Source organism: Athene cunicularia (genome assembly GCF_003259725.1).
Source record: "Athene cunicularia isolate RWA chromosome 3 unlocalized genomic scaffold, athCun1 chr3_part1, whole genome shotgun sequence".
Taxonomy (NCBI): Eukaryota; Metazoa; Chordata; class Aves; order Strigiformes; family Strigidae; genus Athene; species Athene cunicularia.
In genome coordinates this window covers 85558935-85578776 of record NW_020799097.1, presented here as the reverse complement: position 1 = coordinate 85578776, position 19842 = coordinate 85558935, and the positions used below count along the sequence as shown (strand labels likewise).

The 19842-nt window shown below is 35.0% G+C and overlaps 1 protein-coding gene across 8 annotated transcripts in view; it reads left to right on the top strand.

Moving 5' to 3' along the window:
• Nucleotides 1-18465, top strand: part of CEP170 (centrosomal protein 170) — a 100636-nt gene extending 82171 nt beyond the window's left edge. For 3 of the 8 annotated variants that reach the window (XM_026844740.1, XM_026844745.1, XM_026844742.1), the window contains 7 exons: nucleotides 144-378; nucleotides 5969-6116; nucleotides 7563-7730; nucleotides 8030-8118; nucleotides 13962-14055; nucleotides 16407-16458; nucleotides 18101-18465. In XM_026844740.1, the coding sequence (XP_026700541.1) occupies nucleotides 144-378; nucleotides 5969-6116; nucleotides 7563-7730; nucleotides 8030-8118; nucleotides 13962-14055; nucleotides 16407-16458; nucleotides 18101-18387 (1073 nt within the window). In that variant the 3' untranslated portion in view covers nucleotides 18388-18465. Of the gene's footprint in view, nucleotides 1-143; nucleotides 379-5968; nucleotides 6147-7562; nucleotides 7731-8029; nucleotides 8119-10006; nucleotides 10054-13961; nucleotides 14056-16406; nucleotides 16459-18100 lie in introns of those variants that run through there. The other 5 variants (XM_026844738.1, XM_026844741.1, XR_003397990.1 and 2 more) reach the window with 4 other exon arrangements.
• The last annotated feature ends 1377 nt before the right edge of the window (nucleotides 18466-19842 follow it).

Genomic DNA, 19842 nt, shown 5'->3' with positions numbered 1-19842 from the left:
TTTTTAAGATGTATTAAACCTTTTGTGAGGTATCTGGGGTTTGATAATGAATAGTTGTGTATTTTTATGATGTTACTGATATGTTATTTGTTTCTTATTGAAGATGCTATAATAATTCTTTTTTAATAATTAAACTAATTTAGTAAGTGCAAGATGGAGGCGCTTTCCTACAGATTATGCTTCCACCTCAGAAGATGAATTTGGATCAAACCGTAATTCTCCTAAACATACCCGTCTACGTACCTCTCCAGCCCTGAAAACCATGAGACTGCAGAGCACTGGGACAGCAGCTCAAAGTAGCAATACGTTCAAGCACAGAATAAAAGAACAGGAAGACTACATTTGTGACTGGACTGCTCACCGAGAAGAAATAGCAAGGTTGGTTTTAAAGGAGTGCCTCTAAAATAGCAAAAATTTGTGTCCAACCTGTTATACCTGTTATTTGTGTCCAACCCGTTTTATAGAGAGAGAGGGAGGAGAAAGAGAGCTAATGGATTTTCTGTATCACTCACTGTTTTCATTTGCTAACTGAATGGGTAATTTAAAATTCTTCTTATGGAAGACTGACAGACAACGCTAATGTTACCACCACAGCTCTTTCAAATGGAAAATTATAATAATTTCTGAGTTATGATAGCCAGATCCCAGAATATGAACTTCTGGTTGCATTAGTGTGACCTGTGTACTACTTTGTGTAGAACTATTTACTAATGGTGTATTTCTTGAAACTGAAGTACTACCTTTACATTCATACTGAGGTAGGAAAAGTCATTTTGCCAATGTGAGACCATGTTCTCATTTTAATTTTTGGTTTATCTAGACATTAAATCATGTTAGCTATTTTCTGATTTAAATCCTATGTATTCATCAAAAAGTAATTTCTTCTGTTACGATTTCTGAGATTAGTATAGCAATTACTCCCTTATTGGTATAGCAATTACTCCCTTATTGCTAATAGCACTCTGCTTCAAGTGAACCAAGGAAGAGGTAGTCACTTCTACATTGTGGTAACCAGTTATTCACATTATCATGCAGTACCTCAGCAGTGAAAACTTCGAATAGCTTGCACTAATTAAAGAGAACTATGCAATTATGTAAATATTATTTAAAACTTAGATGCCAGTGCTCAAATTCTGAACCTTTTTCACAGAACTTAATTTGGAAGCCTAAACAAGAAGAATGTTTTCCTTTTAAAGTTATTCTTGACACTGTGGTATCACAGATGTGAAGCATTGTGTTTTGCTTAGTGTGATTAATTGGTTTTTATTTCCTCTTCTTAGTGACTTTTCAGCATTTTTCTAGTGTGGTCTGTGCAAAGGAAAAGTACTTGAGAGATTCTGATAGTATCTTGATAAATCATGAAATAAACATATTCAAAGACACTTCCCTAAAACATCTATTTCTTTACAAGAATCTAAAGTTAGAGATGGATATGGGGAAGAATGTGTGTATATGGGGGAAAAAAAAATGAAGGGAGCCATGACATATTACTTCCTCCTTGTAAAAAGTGTTGCTGAACTTATGCTTCAGTGAAACTTCTTGGTGCATTTTGCTCATTTACGAGAGATTGACACTGGAAGTAATTGATGATTCAGTCTAAATGACTTGATTAGGTTTGCAGGGGTTTTTTTCTTCCCTTGGGCTTCTTACCATTTTCTTCATTTAGATACTGCTTTTAAATTTGTTTTGAATTTACCCTACTTTTTTCAGTTTCTTTATTTCCAGTGGAAGTGTTGAGAGGCTCAAATCAATATTGCAAAATTTGTGATTGTGTATAGAAATTTCACACAAACTGCATTAAATAAGCGTATTTCAGGTTAAGAAAGCTATTGCTCATCAGTTGAGAAATGGTGGACTACTCTCATTTATTGTCACTACTTCCAGGACCAGTTTCCTTGGTTAGCCTCTGCTGAGCCACCCTGCTCTAGGTCACTAGTTGATGCTTTCTGTACCTTCATATCCCTTTGTGCTGATTCACAATATTGCTCCCCTGGCTTTTAAGTTTTACTTCTGTCCTGCCTTGCTAACCATAATCTCCCCTCTGTCATTGTCTACCCTGTTTTTTTTTTCCTTCCCTGCCCTCAGTCCAGTCTCTGTGATCAGAGTCCCTTAAACTCTTGTTCAGAGCTTTTAAAAAAGGAGTGGTTAGTTACATGTTCTCATTAAAATTGGTTGATTTAATTCAATTTGTGAATAACTGATTAGATTAGGCAGGTGTAAAGGTAAGTATTTAATAAAATAAATGTGCAGCTGGAAGTCGTGTAGAGGCTGTATGACAAACATCTCATTGCATCTGTGTTACCATCATATTGTATTTTAACTGGTCTTCCACGATTGACCAAGTTTGCACTTTTCACAGACTCTACAATTTACAGATGTTAATAAAATAGAAAATTGGAAAAAAACCTTAATGGAATAACTAAATTTGGTCTAAAACCACTTTGGCGTGGAGGGAACATACACCCTCAGAATGAGCTTTACATATATTTTATTTAAAGATTTTAAAGTATCATTACAAAATAAACTGACTCATTGTAAGAAGCATTACATAGTAGACAAAGCATAAAAATGTTTCTGGTAATCCAGCAATGCAGAACTGTTACATATGTAAGTATTCCTGTTGCGCTGGGTCTTTACTAATACTATGGGTATTCTTTTACTACAGGTAAATAAGAACTAGAGTTCCAAAAGATGGTCATGCTCTCCCCATCCCAAGCCCTTCATTCTCACCTCTTCCCTTGTATTGGAAAATGTCTGTCCCTTACACAACTGTGTAACTGTGGGAGTCTGCTCACTGAGCAAATCTAATACCAACATTTCCTGGAGGGGGGGCAGGGGGGCTTACAGAATTCGAGGTTAATTTTAGTTTTGCCTCCTTTAGTTTTAGTTTTTGCATTGTATGATTGTTAGGTCTGATGCAGAAAGCAGCAGAAATCTGCAAAGCAACCTGCAGTTGAAACAAGAGTAAATAGTGTGTACCTAATGCCCAAGTCTCTTGTCCTTGATTGTACAAAACATACTCCCTATACGCAAGCAATACTTTGTTTCTAAAAGTTAATGTAGAGTGACTAGAAAACTTGAGGCTCAACTCAGCTGGTTTATAATTTTCATAGTGCTTTTTGTTCGTGCTCTGTCTATCTTCTTTCTGTACAGAAACATTATTGAGTACTGACTGTAGCTTACTATCCCACTCACGCTAATTACAGATTTTGTTCTCTTGACCAGTGTTTGATTATGATGATTGTCTAACAAGTTGCTTGCCATCTATATTGGAGCTGTCTACTATGATATTTTCAGGATTCATTTAATTTAATTTTTATTTAGACATCTGACATTTTACATAATTTTGATTGCTTGGTAAGAACTCAATGTAAGTGGCTGTGGCACATAAATAATTTCGGATTTCTGTGGAGAGTTAAGTCTTAGTTGATTGATGCTACTTTTATGTTTAATGACCTTCATCTTCTGGAGGATTTACTGATAATTGAAATTTGCTGAGTTTTATTTTCTTCACAGCTATTACATTAAATACCAAAATTTGTCCCAGAAATTCAAATGTTATTATTAGCAACTTCTCTGTTTAAGAAGAAGTGTTATCATTGTGTGAAACAAAGGAAGTAGGTGCTCTAGTGTCTCTATTACTTAGAATATTATCTCAGACCATGGAGGTTTAATATATAAGAATGTGAAATATAAGTTAAAATTGATGCAAAAGATGTAGCAATTAGTTAATGTAGTAATAAGCGCTTACCATATTTTACTTTATTAAAATGAGCAATTGACTTAGTTTTTGCTTTAGTGTTCCAGTCTTGGATGGTTTGAATTCAGAAATACTGTCTTGAGTGATCACTGGTAACTGCCACATATTCTTCTACAGTCTTATCCTAATTGTATGTGTATCTATCTATAATGTCAATCTGCATGAAGATAGGGAGGCACTACAGAGAGACTTGGATAGATTGGATCGGTGGGTCAACGTTAATGGGATGAGCTTCAACAAGGCCAAGTGCCAGGTCCTGCCCTTGGGCCACAACAACCCCCTGCATGGCTACAGGCTTGGGGAGGTGTGGCTGGAGAGCTGTCTGGAGGAGAAGGGTCTGGGGGTTCTAATTGACAAGCAGCTGAACATGAGCCAGCAGTGTGCCCGGGTGGCCGAGAAAGCCAACGGCATCCTGGCTTGTATCAGAAATAGTGTGACCAGCAGAAGTAGGGAGGTGATAGTCCCCATGTACTCTGCACTGGTGAGGCCACACCTGGAGTATTGTGTCCAGTTTTGGGCACCTCAATACGAGAGAGATATCGAGGTGCTGGAGCGAGTGCAGAGGAGGGCAACGGAGCTGGTGAAGGGCCTGGAGAACAAATCCTGTGAGGAGAGATTGAGGGAGTTGGGACTGTTTAGTTTGAGGAAGAAAAGGCTGAGAGGAGACCTCATCACTCTCTACAGCTACCTGAAAGGACGTTGTAGAGAAGTTGGTGCTGGTCTCTTCTCACAGGTGATTAGTGACAGAACAAGAGGGAATGGCTTTAAACTGCAACAGGGGAGGTTCAGACTGGACATTAGGAAAAAATCTTTCACAGAAAGAGTGGTCAGACAGTGGAATAGGCTGCCCAGGGAGGTGGTGGAGTCACCATCCCTGGATGTGTTTAAGGGTTGTTTAGAGGAGATGCTGGGGGATATGGTGTAGGGGAGCACTTTGTAGAGTGGGGCTGATGGTTGGACTTGATGATCCCAAGGGTCTTTTCCAACCTGAATGATTCTATGATTCTAATTCTGCACAAGGTTGCACGTTATTGCACATTGCTGACAGTTAACCACAAAATCCAGTGCTGGAATTTGACTGGAATTTTCTCTAATTACGTTTGCCTTTCTAGTTTAAACTCTGCTCACGCAGTCTTCAACTATCCCTGGGTCAATGGTGTCCGTTCTTTTTGACCTAATGACAAATTGCAAATACAGAACAGAAAAAAGTTCACCTTTAACAAGCACTGGCCAGCATGGTGTGCATCACTGTCACGTGGCTGTGCAATTCCTTACCCCTAAGCATTGGGTGCTGCAGTTCACAGTCTTGGTGCTGCAGAATTAACGCTATTGACTTCCATGCCGTCAGTCTTGTCAGATAGAAGCATGAAAGGGGATCACTTGGTGAACTTCTATAAATACTAGGTCTTCTGAACTGCTTGATCAAAGGGAACATTCAGGGTGCCATAGTTAGTAAGGGGCTTTTAGTTTTTGCTTTGGGTTTGCTTTTTTCCTTCTTTTGGTGTGTCCTGGGGAGCATCACAAGCAGAGGCAGGCAAGATACACCCTGTGCTGAGCAGAATACAGAGCAGAGCTATTTTTTGAAGTGGCAGATCAGAATAAAGGAAAAGGTATCTTCAACTGAGAATTCAGGTGTATTTGTGTGATGCTGTCATAAGCAGGTTTTTACAGGCATATTCTTTTCTCCAACTAGAAAACTTGTCTCGATTAAATTTGAGGATTTAGGTTATTGGTCTGGAATTTTAGACACATAAACAGCTTGAGCTGAACAAGCTGTAGGGCTGCTAGATAATCAGAGGTCCTGAAGAAGTTCTTTGCAAGTAGGTAAACTGAGGTATAAAGTAAATGTGTTGTGGACATTTCAGATTTACTGCATGTGCACAGGTCATCAGTATTTTCATCATATTTTTAGTTCATCCCATGTGTTGGATTTACTGCATATTGCACGTATCTCTGCCTGTGAATCCTAAAAAGAAAACAAGGATGCTCTGTCTTTTTGTATTGCCTTCTATCTTCTTCCTTTAGAAAGGCATGTTATTAAAAGCTTTGGTTAAAAATTTGCTTTTATGGTTCTACGAATAAACTTTCAGTTTAGAAGGACATACGTGTTTTTAGTTACCAGGAACTAGAACTTAAAAGTTCAAAGGGTGCAGTTTGCTGATCCAGAAGTATTTGTAGGGGGGAATGTAACACTCTCTTTATTACTAGGATCAGTCAAGATCTGGCGCTCATCGCACGGGAAATCAACGATGTAGCAGGAGAGATAGATTCAGTGACTTCATCAGGCACTGCCCCCAGTACCACAGTAAGCACTGCTGCCACCACCCCTGGCTCTGCCATAGACACTAGAGAAGAGGTAGGAGATCTTCATGGAGAAATGCATAAGGTTCTTCCTTTTCTTTATTTCTTTTGCTTTTAGCATTTTGCATAGCCTTTTTTAGTTATTTCCACTCAACCTGTATGCATGATCTCCACATTGTTTTTTGATTTATTGTTCCTTTACATTTCAACAACCCAGAAATTATTCTATGAACACAGTTTGTCAAAGGACACATACTATCTGTCTGTGTCTTTTTTTCCACGAAACATAGGACAAGATAGTTATTTGTTTCTTCATTGTCTGTAGCCTTAGATACCATTGGATAGTATCTAAGAGCATTTAAAGATACTAGTTTGTATGCACAATTATATATAAAAGTATACATCTAATACTTTGCATAGCTATTAAAAGCAAAGAAGTTCCTCTTTTCACAGGTGACATAAAGGTTTCATCCTCTGAACACTGAAATACTTAAGTACCATCAGTACTATAATAACTTTAGATTTCCTTTCTTAATAACATTGTCAAAAACTGCCTTGAAATAAGTTTACCTGTGCTTCTAATAATTCTTATTTTCTTTGACTATCTCTGGTGTGCTGTTCTATGAATATATTGACTAACTTGTTCTAGTAACCATCACAGATCTAATGCTGGTACACATATTAATCTGAATTTAAATCATCACTTTCTACCATATTACAATTCACCCTAATATGTTGTAAATGTTTACCGCATTTTTTTTTCTTCATAGTATTCCTTTCAAAGTGTGTTTATTCATTTTTGTGTGCATAAAGTTTGGTTAATACATTAGATTACTGTGTTTAGTATAATACTGTCTTTTTCTGTGGAAAAAAAGATATAAACAGCGATAAGAAATCTGTGAGTTGGGTACTCAGAAAAATTATTATAAATGCACTCACATAATATTTTTTTTTTTATTCTCGTGGTCTTATGGCTAAATTTTAAGGAAGTAAAGTGCTCATTTTCTCAGATCCAGTTAGATCACTCTTGATTTTTACATTACTAGATAATTATTTTCTTCTTTAAAAAATATTGTACAGTGTGTACATACTGCAGGTGGCAGTATCTCCTTTAAGTAAGTATAGATGTTACTGTAACACTGACTAATGTGGTAAAAACTCTAAATTTGATAGTACTGTACTTAATTCCAAAGATATATTTAATTAATCAAAGGAATCAATTATTCAATACCACTGGAGGTAACTATTATTATTATGTTACTTGCCCATAAGCAGAATTTCTGTGGGATAATCTAATTTTCTATGTCTGGTATTAGAAAAAAATCAGCATTCATTTCTAGGTATTGTTGCATAAAAGATGCATCATTTTATACTATACAAGACAACACCATGATTCTTATTTGATAGGCTTCTTATAAACTGTTTCAGAAGGAAAAAAGAAATCTGATTTTTTCATGTATCCAGTAGGTTTCATAAACTGCGCTTTTCTTTTACCCTCCAGTTGGTTGACCGAGTATTTGATGAAAGTCTCAATTTTAGAAAAATCCCTCCAGTAGTGCATTCCAAACCACCAGAGGGGAATGGTCGACCTAATGGTGCTAGACCTCAGCTAACAGATGCACTCGATCCCCCAACAATTACCCGTAGAAGGACTTGGAGCAGAGATGAAGTGAGTACACAACAGTATTCTCTCTAGCAATGTGTTAAGCTTTTACGATTGTCTCTCCACTCAATATTCTCAACACTATCCTTCCTTTCCTAACTGTGGCAGGTGTCATTAATATTGGAAAAATTATTTGTGTATTATTTAATGCGCAAAATGTTCAAATATGTTTGTATATGATTCTATTAGAACACAAGTATAATTTTTTTTTAAAGTTACAAAAAAGATTTCAAAGTATATGGAATTGTTTGTGTTTAATTCCCATTAAACCAATAATATCCTTTATTATTAAAAATTTATTGCAGGTTATGGGGGACAGTTTGCTGCTCTCCTCAGTCTTCCAGTTTTCTCGCAAGATAAGACAATCCATAGATAAAACAGCTGGCAAAATCAGGTGGGTTTTTAAAAATTATTGTTATTACTGGAAATGTCTGCTCTCATTAATGTCCTCACTAATAGAAGTATAATACAGATAGAGCAAATGTATTTAGTAGCAACTTGTGTTTTAGAAAAGCAGTGATACCTATGGACTTTTTTAGCATTCTGAAAGATTTGGGATTAATAATTTTTCCATTTTTGCTTGTGTGTATTTCACATTATATGAAAATAAATATCAGCAAAGTTTACGTGGACAGAACAATATCCATCATACTTTCAGCAGAGGAGCTGTTCCAACACATGGAAATGCTGTGCAAAATTTACACGTGCTCTATGCAAGTCTCATAAAACTCCCTTCCTTAAAAGATAAGGTTAAAATGTTGCTGAGCTGTAAAACTGGGCCCTGTACTTTTGCCAGGTTGTTGTAGGAATCTGCTGTTTTAGGAAGAAAAACAAATGGGACAGGACATCAATTTTAGTAAGTCTTCTGAAGCACTTACTGTGGAAGCAGTGTGGTCACTGTTGAGTTCTAAATCGAAAATAACAGATGTAACCATCTGTTAGTTTTTTATATAAGGAACAGCTGTAACCTTCTGTTATCTCTGATTGAAAATTCCTGCTTAGATAGTTAGATTCCCACATAAAATGTCATAGTAGCTAACAGGAAGCATTAGACGTGTCAAAAATGATAACATTTGCTCTACCAACGGTTCCATTTAACTTGAATGAGTGTACAACCAATTGGTGACCATTTTGGTTGACAAGAATAAATGAAAATTCTAAATACAAAGTTCAGGGTTGCATAATTCACATGTCCTTCTTCATGTATTTGTGCAGTTAATCATATAAAATAGAATACATTAAAAAGTGATTTAGCTGAACGTCATGTATAATTTTCTGAATGTGAGAAAATATTAGGTCTGTCACTGATCAGTTTGTCTAGGAAGGGTCAGATAATGAAATCTTAGATGGATGACATATTAATCACCAAATCATAAATTTATTTCAGCATAGCATCATGTAACTAGTAAAAGCAGTAAAATACTAACATATCTGAAGACTGTATTCTCATGGGAGTACCAAAAGAGATGACCATCGAAAGCAAGAAGGAAAAAAAATAATCTATATAAATTGGTAAAAAATGTACATTATCTGCCACTTCTAGTCCTGCTGTTTCTAGTAGGAAGAGTATCACTGAATGAAGAACCAAGTCTTAAAAAGCCTGCAGCCCATTCTTATTATTTCTGTTCTAAGGGGCTTTGTGTGTTATTTTTACTGGTGGTTACAGGTAACATTTGTGAGTACGTTATTTCCGCTACCTTGGATCATGGTCCTGGACTGACATTCATCCACTTCTCTTTTTATCAACTCACCATTTTGGGGCTGCAGGATTATAATATTGGAAACATGCCATTTATTGCCTTTCCCTCTTTGGTTTCCCCAGATACATTCTTTTATGTATCATAATATTTATTTAAATATCCTTAAACAAAAGACACAAATGTATTTTGTTATGTAAATTTCAGATACAAATGAGTTTGTGAAATGCAGGAATGCAGGTGTACAATATGGTTACTCTCAAAAGCTGTGCCAAATTAACAGAGTTCAACTTCATTATGCAGAATTTATTACAAATTATGCAGAAGTTCACAACTTGTTCAAGACTAATCAACCTCTGAGTGCATGCTACCATTTACTTTAATAGCTGATCTCAAAAACCAAGCAAATAAATACATGCAAAGAGTGACCATTATTTGAAAGTCATTCTAAAAGGCATTTGAAATTTGGAAATAGAAACAAACTACTACATTCAGTTTTGGTTTAAGTATAATTCTCCAGGAAAAAACAGTGATGTCCATAAGGAACTCTGCTTACCGATATATTTTTTTTTTTTCCTTTTAAAGCTGCATCATTGGAACAAGAATCTTGCTTATTGACTGACTTATTTGTGGTAGGCATCTAGGATACGTGTCTTAATGCCTCAAAAGCAGTAGATAGTAGATACTCCTTATTGTGCTGATTTTTTTTTTTGTTGGTTGGCAGTTTCTGATGTAAACATGTTGCTAGCACAGCTGTAGTTTACTTCATGTGAAAAAATGAGTTCGGTACAGTGAGTTAAAAAAAATTTATCTATGTGAATTAATTCTGAAAAAAGCAGGTAACTACATAATCAAGTCTTACACTTTTCTGATTCATTTTCTGAACTTAAAAGGTAAGTCAGCTACATTGTAATAAGTAATGAAGTGATCATGTACGGTATTAAGAATATAGTATCTGCTACTCAGAATGGATTTGAATAATATGATGTTATTTATAATGTCATCAATATTTTGAATCAGAAAAACAACAATAGTTTTAGACTGTTTTTCAGAGAGCACAAAAGGCAGCTAGGACCTATTACAGATTTTACCTTAGCTTTGTTTTGATGTATATGAGTTCAACTAACTGGTGTGCTTCTATTCCTTTTACTGGAGTTAAGCCACTTAAATTTTCTGCCCAGAGCAGATACAATGAGAATCAGTCAAGATTTGTCAAGCTAGCAGTTGTGTATTTTTTCCAGAGTACTTGAAAAAAGAGGAGAAATTTTTAGAGACACCAATAAGAGTAAGCCAGTAAGCCTTGACTGTGTTTTAAAACTCCTCCCTCAAATTTTCTTGTTCATCAATGTAAAGCTCTCTCCCGAGAGCACAGACAGTATAGGGCAATTATGGTCCTTACAGATTGCATCATACATATTAAAAAATTGCATCCTTCCTATCTGGGTCGACATGGAGAAAGACATGCTTCCTGTGAATGAAAACACTCTTCTTTCTGTAATATTTTAGCTTTACAAAAAGAACAGTTTCACTTTGGCTCAGGTATTAAGAACATAAGTATTTTCAGTAGTTCTTGACAAGCAGATCTATCAAATTAAAATGAGTTAAAATCAATCATGAAAATAAATTAGCATGAGGACAAAAGAAAATACATATATTTTTGCTTGACTAGTTTCTCCCCTGCTCCCCCCACTGCCATTTCTGTATTCTAATTTATATATAATGTTCAGAGTTCCACTGAGTTCTGTTGTCATTCCTACTTTATATTATGAAATAGAATTGAGAGAAACTTTTGATGCCATATTCCTTGGCTATATTCTACAGTACTGACCAAACTGTTTTTTTCCCCAAGTCCTAGCATGGTGTTCATATTGAACCATTTTCCTTTCACCAAATCCTCTGTATATTTGTAACTTTCTTCAGGATAAATTCATAGATTGGGTATTGCTAAGCTACTTTTTTATAATTTGTTTTTATTCATTACTTTGTATAATCAGTTAGGTTCCTATCCTGCAGGTATACACAGAATACATTATATTTTAAAGTTTTGCAGCATTCTTGCCATGTGTCCTGTTCTTTGCGAACAAATTATTGTGGTGTGTACTCAGGAAGCAGATACATAGTTTGTCTGCTTTTCTGTCTTTTCTATGTTACAATGAGTTTCCAGGAATTTTCAGAGATTATGGAGAATAGGTAAGTAGGTTTTGCAGTGAGAAGACCCACATGATTTCATCAGTGATCTACAGTGTGAATGCAGTGTTATTGACCTGCTTTGTAGCAGGCAAGTATCTCTTCAGTCAAGAAAAATCTAGGCACAGAATTCGTGTCAGTGCAGGTACTACTTGTCAGTCTGCAGTTTGCTGTGCATCCTGTAAAGCACAATGGAAAAAAAATGGGGACTGAGCACAACCAAATAAGAAAGTTCAGGCAGATTTGGCCCAGAAAGTAGGAAAAGGCAAGAGCAGAAGGCAGCAGGCATTTATAAAGATGTTCTTTTAATATAAAGTATATGATTAGAAGGAGAAAGAGCAAAGGTGACACATATGAAGACCCCCCCCGTGAGGTTACAATGTGCTAAATGAAAAAATGAAAAAATAAATATTGTAAAAAGGAAGTAGACATCCTAAAATTACAGGAAAAATAAATGGACCTGTCCACTTATAGTGTAAATAATAACATTTTTTAAATTACTGCCTTCATTTTTTCTCTATTTTTTAAAAAATAATATGATGTATGAAATTGAAAGCTTTCAGATTGTGAAAGAGAAGTAAGAATAGTATCTCTAAAAGAGAGTAAGACTGAAAACACCACAAATGGAAGCAAAGCATCAATCACATACGTAAACACAGAAGTATTTTGAGTGAGAAGGTAAATGAAAAAAACTGTGTGTCAATAACTTCTATATTTTTCCTACTAGTGCTGCTTACTGCTAAATAAAGCCTTATTTGCTATGTTCGTGCTGATTTTCAGTGTGATGTAAATGCTGTTAAAGTACAGAAAGTATAGCTCCATAAGATTTTCTGTATACTGAATCCAAATATTTCCAGGAGTTTCCTTGGTTTTAGTGTATTATTTTTATAAAGGATTTAATTGATTCTGCTTTTTATTCATTATTTTAATTCATCAGTGTCAAGCAAGTCCTAAATTTTTCCATTGTCATTGGACTTTCTGGTATCCAGATTTGCAGTTTTATAGCCTTGCAGGCTTTTGCACTCCTTTCCAGAATAAAAAAGCAATCTTGTCAGACCTATGATGATCAAGTTTGTTGAAAGATGATGACATGCATGTTTTCTTCACTTTAGTTTTTATTACTTCTAATATATTTTTTTTTCCTTCCCTGAGAAGTACGTATTAATGTTTACTCTTTTTTAATCTTTGTACGTTAATACACTAAAGTCACTTGGAGAAGTGGTCATTTGCCTCAATCCCATGGCATTGTGTCACAAGAGTAACACTTCCTTTTAGTGAACATCTGACAAAAAAATGTTCTGAAGTGGCAGCGAGTAAAGACCTTGAAGAAGAGTTAAAGCATCTTCTGGATGGGTGGTCTACAGACATCTGTGTACTGATAAGTTAAGACAGGTTACATGTTTTGAGAAACTAGACTTTCTTGACAATGCAATAATGAAGAGTGGGATTTTCCATAAGGTATAAATAACTGAAGAAAGATGAACAGAAATGCAGTACTAACTCTCCCAGCTTTCTTTCAAATTCTTAGTCTTTATGACATTCAAGGTATCATGAATTTCCACCTTAAAAATTATTGCCTTGGAGATGTACCTACACTAATAACATCTTTAAAATGTACTACTTTTTGGTCATGATTTTAAATTGGTTTGATGTTTAGGGGTTTTACTGCAGCTATTTTAGTACTTTTAACTGTGAAATACCAACTAGAGAAGTGGATTTTGGGCTTTTCTATGTCATCATGGTGTGACTTAAGAAAAAATGAATACCCAGACCTTAAATATCTGCACATATCTCACGGTATGCTTTGATGTTTACAAATAATAGAAGTGACTTCTTTAAACATGTAATACAAGTGATACTTATTATTATTTCATGTATAGATAATTTGTGGTTTGATACTTTTCAATGAAAACTAAAATGGTTAATATCCTAAAGTGGTTTTTTTTTATTAATTTCATATACAAATGTAAAAGAGTTGCAATTATTTACCGTTGTTAATCTTTCTCTTAAGTTTTGTAATTGTTGTGAAATGCAGAGTTAATAGGGAATCTCTGACTGCATATAGTTGGATGATTTAAAAAAATGTCTTAGTGCTGGAGGAAAGAATCAGGTGTGTCTCTTCATAACCAAGTATTTAGCTACAGAACTGCCGTTTTAATGTCAGTGATACTGTGAAACCTTATATGCTTCCCTGAAAATTTAAACTGTATGCTTGTATTCTGTTAGTTTTCAATATTTCAGATTTTACTTTCATCCAGTGCTCCCTATTCTGCTTTCTCATGTCGTATTATCTAATCTTTCAATTTTAGTTTGCTTATTTTAAACATACTATTCTTGAATTTCTTTCTTCTAGAATATTATTTAAGGACAAAGACAGAAATTGGGAAGAAATTGAAAACAAGTTGCGAGCTGAAAGTGAAGTTCCTATTGTGAAAACATCAAGCATGGTATGAATAGTTATCTTTTCTGGGATTGATAGAGCCTGTTATAGTGATCAGTAGAGGAATGTGTTGTTTTCAATGACATAAAGGCATAAATATTTACAAGGATTTATTTAGACACTCAGTATATTTCAAGAATAAACCTAATCTTCTTTGATAATTACTAAGACTTACTATCTTATAAAGAAACAAGAGCTTGTTCAGGGGAAATGATCAGAAACAGAATGCAATAAAAGGGATTCAGACTATATATAGACCATCAGTACTTTTGTTTAACAAAAGGTAATAACCATTAGTTTGAATGCTGAATTGTATTCAAATGAACTTCTTTTACAATCTAAAGACTACTTTACTGATTATTAATACTTAAGGTATATGATACTTAATACTATTAATCCTGATTATTAATATTTAGATAAATAGTTGTATTTTGCTATATGTGAATGAAAATAATCTGTAGACAAATTGCAGTAAAAGCACTCTTCAGTGAAAAATAATTATGTTGATTTTGTGTAGAAGTGATAACCATAGGGTCCCAACTACAACTCTAGTTGATTCATGTAGTCCTCTACCACTGCCTATTTAGGGCCATTTCATGAGCAGACTGTGTGACAGCATGAGGGAACAGAGCACACATGTTGTTTCCTAGTGCACTTCTGCTCTGCTTCTAAACACAGAGCACAGGGTTTGAAAGACATCTCTGCATGTGAGAGCAGGTGGAGAATCTAGCTACATTATCCCATCTGGAGTATTGTGATGTTAAGAATGTCAATTTACAGAGGCAGTTTCCTTTTCTGAGGGAAAGGTGGGAGAGGAAACTCCTTCTCACGTGCTTTGTACTGGACTGCTCAGAAGCAAAATGTGAATACATTTCCTCTGGCATTGAACTGGCTAGCACTTCTCTGTTAGATGCTCATCATGAGTTATTACTCATCCAAATCTATTTTTCCTGGAAGTATTAAAAACTTGGCCTGTAATTTCTACAGAATGGTATATTTTTTTAAGAGCAATCGTTAGTAACTCAGTGTTATAATTTAATAGATACACTATGACAGTTTTGAGATGTTTTTAAAGTTTAATTAAGCAAGTTACTCAGGGAAGTTTCTCATTTTAGGAATATGATAATATAAGAAGTTTCTCTTACCCATTTCCAGATAAAGATCGGAATTTAGGGTTTTATATTCTAAATGCCATTTATATAGGGATTTAAGGCATTCATTAAAAAAGAAAAAGATCAGTTGTATATTTATCCCTAAATTAAGCATTTACCAACAGTTTTTAAAATACATTAAAGCATCTCATCTCATTTGAAAGTGTATGGGTTTTTTTTTGTCTGTGCACTGATTTTTAAGTTTCTGCTCAGTTTTCAGGGCAATATATTGCTCAACATTGTGCTTATTTTTACCTCAGAATGTTGTTAAAAGTTAACAGAGGACAATTGCAACTGATGTTTGTTTTGTCCTTGGAACATTTATGTCTAGTTCAGATGCGGAACCTGCTTAAAGATAATGATTTTGTAAAATCCAAAGTAATCAATCTCTTTGCCACCCACAAAAATCAAATTATTTAGTACAGAATTGGGTTTCTGAAATGGGTTAGATGGGTTTCTGAAATCAGTGCCTTTGAAAATTCTCAGCTTTGAAGACCACTGGTAGCTCTCCTCAGCAGTTGGATTAACACTGTTATTCAGTGTAGGATCCTTCAGTTGTAGGGTTTACATATTTACAGTTAAGATGTGGCATATTTAATGATTGTTTTGTTTCTGAGTGTTGATGTGGCTATGCTTGTGGTGGCAAGTAGTGCAGCATTGATGAGAAAAATCTGTAGGGCAAACGAGAGCTGAGAACCCGACATTGGTGTGCTGTACAGGGTCTCATGGGCACAGGGTGCAGTGGCTGCAAAGTCCCAATGCAGTCATCTTACTATTGACTCACATCTGAACAAGGTGTTAAACCACCCTATCCTTTTAATATTGGGTTTATACTGTAATTTTCCTTTAAAGATTTGCTGTTACTTTGCCCCATTTCTGCAGAACTGTAGTGTCTGTAAGTCTGTACTTGAGAAGAAGTAGTGCTGGCAGATGAGCGAGGGCCTGAGTGAGGTTTTGTTGACCCTAGCAATCAGCAAGTGCAGAGGAACTCTTGGTTTCTGAGTGGGCCACAGCTGTCCATCCTCCAGCATTGCTGCCCAGGACCCGTGGTGGGGATGGCTGGGCAACCACCAGCAAGGGTGTTTGTGATGCCTAGGGGGAAAAACCCAAATAGCATATTGCAAAGGTGGGGGAGAGGGATTTTTCACTACTGATATGTAGTTTGAGTCTCTCTTTCCTTAATGAAACACATTTGTTTCTTTCCTAGGAAATATCATCAATCTTACAGGAACTGAAACGAGTTGAGAAACAGCTTCAAGGTACAAATCTGTTTTGTGCTTTTCTCTTTTGTGGCTGCTTCCTTTATTTTTTTTGACTATGTAACTATATATATATATATATTCTGAAATGAAGTTGTTGTATTTTATTAAAATAATTCTGTGTCAGTTACATACATCAATATCATATAATTGTTGGCACATTTGGTAAAAAAAATCACAATTATTTTAAAACAGAAGAGTGATGATATCAATTAAATAGTCCAGAGAATCCCAAAGGAATTATTTGTGAAACATTCTTAATAGAAATATTTTTGTGGGTAAATATTGAAGCCTAGGTGATAGAGAATCCTGAGATTAGGCTTTATAAAATAGTCTTTGCACATCAGTAACACCCTCATGTAGCACAATTCAGTATAAGGAATACACTGGGACCATAATCTATAGGAAATCCCCCCCAAAAAAACCCTGTGTCTGACACAATAAAATGAAAATTTAGAATTAGCTCTTGACATCTTCCCTTCACACTACTGAATTCACTCTTTGTAATTGTACAGCCTACAGGCTACAAAATAGAAAAGTGACTTTGCTTTTCATGTGCAAAGACTTACCTGTGTATAAAATGAAGTATGTTGTACTTACAAAGTCTACTATTTAGACATATATTCTGTTTATCAAAATCAACTTAAAAACTGAGCATATTTTAAAAAGAAGTTGTAATTTTAAATCTTATTTGTGTATTGTTTATACTTAGTTAATTGTTTAATTTGGAATAGTTGGAATTAGTTGTCCATGCTTACCTATAATCATTGTGTTTGTTGTAAATTTCCTATATTTGTTATTTTTAGTATTCAGATCTCATCCTACAATAAAACATGTTTTTAAAAATAATATTTCAATAGGAATCATTAGCCACCTTTAGAGACAAATCAGTATTTGTTTCATGCTCAACTATAATTTTTAAAAAGTTAATTTATTACAAATTGTGTTTAGAGAATATATGAAAGAAATAAAGCCCAGAGAATGAGGCCAAATCATTTCCTTGTGTATGCAGTGGTGTTCGAATAGATGTTAGTACAGGTTTGAAAATAGAGAGGTTCTATTAAATGTGACAAATGTGTTAATAATAAAGTAAAATGAAATTGTACTAGGTGCTTCGGTTTGCTGTAACTATGTAGAGGGAGAGGGACAGTACATCCACCAATATGCATTAAAAAAGATAAATGGCTGCTCTTTTATACAAATTTAATTCAATGATGGAATTAGTAGCTATGGATATGGGGGGGTGTGGGGTGTGGAGGTGGAATGAAGCATAATATAATGGTGACATTAGAGATAAAGCCCCTTAAACATGACAAAATCCTGTCTTTCAGTCCCTATAAACTAATCATAGACGGTTTGTCATCTCTGGTCCACGTATCAGGCAGTGTTTAGTTTGTGCAGTTTCATTTCATCTGAAGTTTTAATATATGTAAATGCTTTTAAGTATATGTATTGGCTACATATATGCTGGATATACCCCTCCTTTGTAGTGAGCAATACACATAAAAGTTCATGTCTGATCATAAAAATGAAAGTGAGAACAGGATTTTCCTGGTTTTTATGGTAACAGAAAATTGTGATTGATTTTTTTTTTTTTTTATGGTTTCACCCCTATCACTTTCATCTTTTCTTAATTGCTTAGCAATTAATGCTATGATCGACCCTGATGGTACCCTGGATGCTCTGAGCAACTTGGGATTTACCAGCCCCATCTTACCAGCTCAGACAAAGCCGAAGTCCAGTCCTGTTTCACAAGGTACCCGTCCTCAAGTGCAGCCAAACTGCCAGCCTGAAGCTCGGGCTCTTCGACCCACCGCTGTCCCTGTTGCAGCTGAATTTGAGAATGCTGAATCCGAGTCAGATTTCAGCATACATTTCAATAGGTTTAACCCAGATGGGGAAGAAGAAGATGCCACCCTGCATGAGTGACATCTCAGTGTTGATAGAAAAACCTTTCACGTGGAATGTTTAGGAATAAGGGAAAAATTATAATACTGGTTTTATAATATTTAAAAAAAAAAAAAAAGGCTCGATCAAACAGCAGTTGTTTTATTAAACCAGTTTTCTTTAACTGTGATGCTTTGATTGTCACACAAATCCTTTTCAAATCATAAAGATATGCATAGATACCAGTGTAGGAAAGCAGATTGTGGCAGGTTTGCCCTTTGTGGTTGTGTGCTTTGCAAAAGATTTATTATATCAGCAGTTTTCCCTTAATAGATTCTTTTTTTTTTTTTTAAAGCCATGCAAGCAGTCTAACATTTAATGTTACTGAAACCCCATATCTCTTTGCCAAGCTGCTCTAATGAATAGACTTCCTCCACTAAAGTTTGTACAGAACTGTTGAACAGTTACCTTTGATTCTGAATTAGATGATTTATATAGGAAACATTATCTTTGACTACAATGACACATTACTGCAAAAGGTAAGACAGAATTCAGAAAGAATTTGTTCTTGTGTACTGAAAATCTCAAACAGTTCTGTGATTTTATAAATAAACTTGTTGCTGCGTAAATTGTCTTGGGGTTTACAAAGTTCACATATTATGTTTGCACTAAGATTTGCTGGGAGTTATAGGTGAACATATCAATATCGTTACACAGCAAGCAGTATTTTGGTGTACATAGAAAACTGATAATACTGTACTTGTATTATCATTGCAGTGTTTTAACCCAATTTCTGAAAGGACTATTTGGCACTTTTTGATCTTCTTCAAATGTCTTTTTCATGTTAATGAAAGTAGAAGTATTTCATATCTCATTTCTGTCCTAATGTTTGTTGAAACTAGGAAACAAATTTAAACATACAGCAACATGGGACATCTTAAAGCATACTGAGGCTAACGAGCCCTCACCAATTCAAATGCAACATAAGCTTATGGAAGAAATCACTGTTCCTTGGAATGATCATGAGATGTAAAATTTTCTTTAGGGGACTTGGAAATAGAGTTGTCATAATTTGCTTGATCAATAGATGCACTCCCAAGCAAATGATTTTATTTGCTTCTGTATATTTTCCTGTAGTCTCGCTAGTAAAGCTGTCTCTGTCTTACATATTTAAAAGGATTCTGGAAGACAACTGCTAACATAGACGTTTTGCTTATACCACTGAAAAGCAAGTCTATTTAAAGTTTCCTATATAAGCCTATTTTCCTTATAAGTTGTCCCAGTAACTTAACATTTGGAGATAATAATAAAAATAAAAGTAAATTACTTTGTATTTCCAGAACACTGTAATTTGGAGGAATGTTATTTCTGTTAAATGTAACTAATGGACTGGAATTTTCCTATGTTTGCATCAGTCTCTATATATTAAGGTTAAAGATACAGTTTTGCAGCTTTTATGAAATGGTCTTTAATATTTCAGCAATAATCCTGTATGAC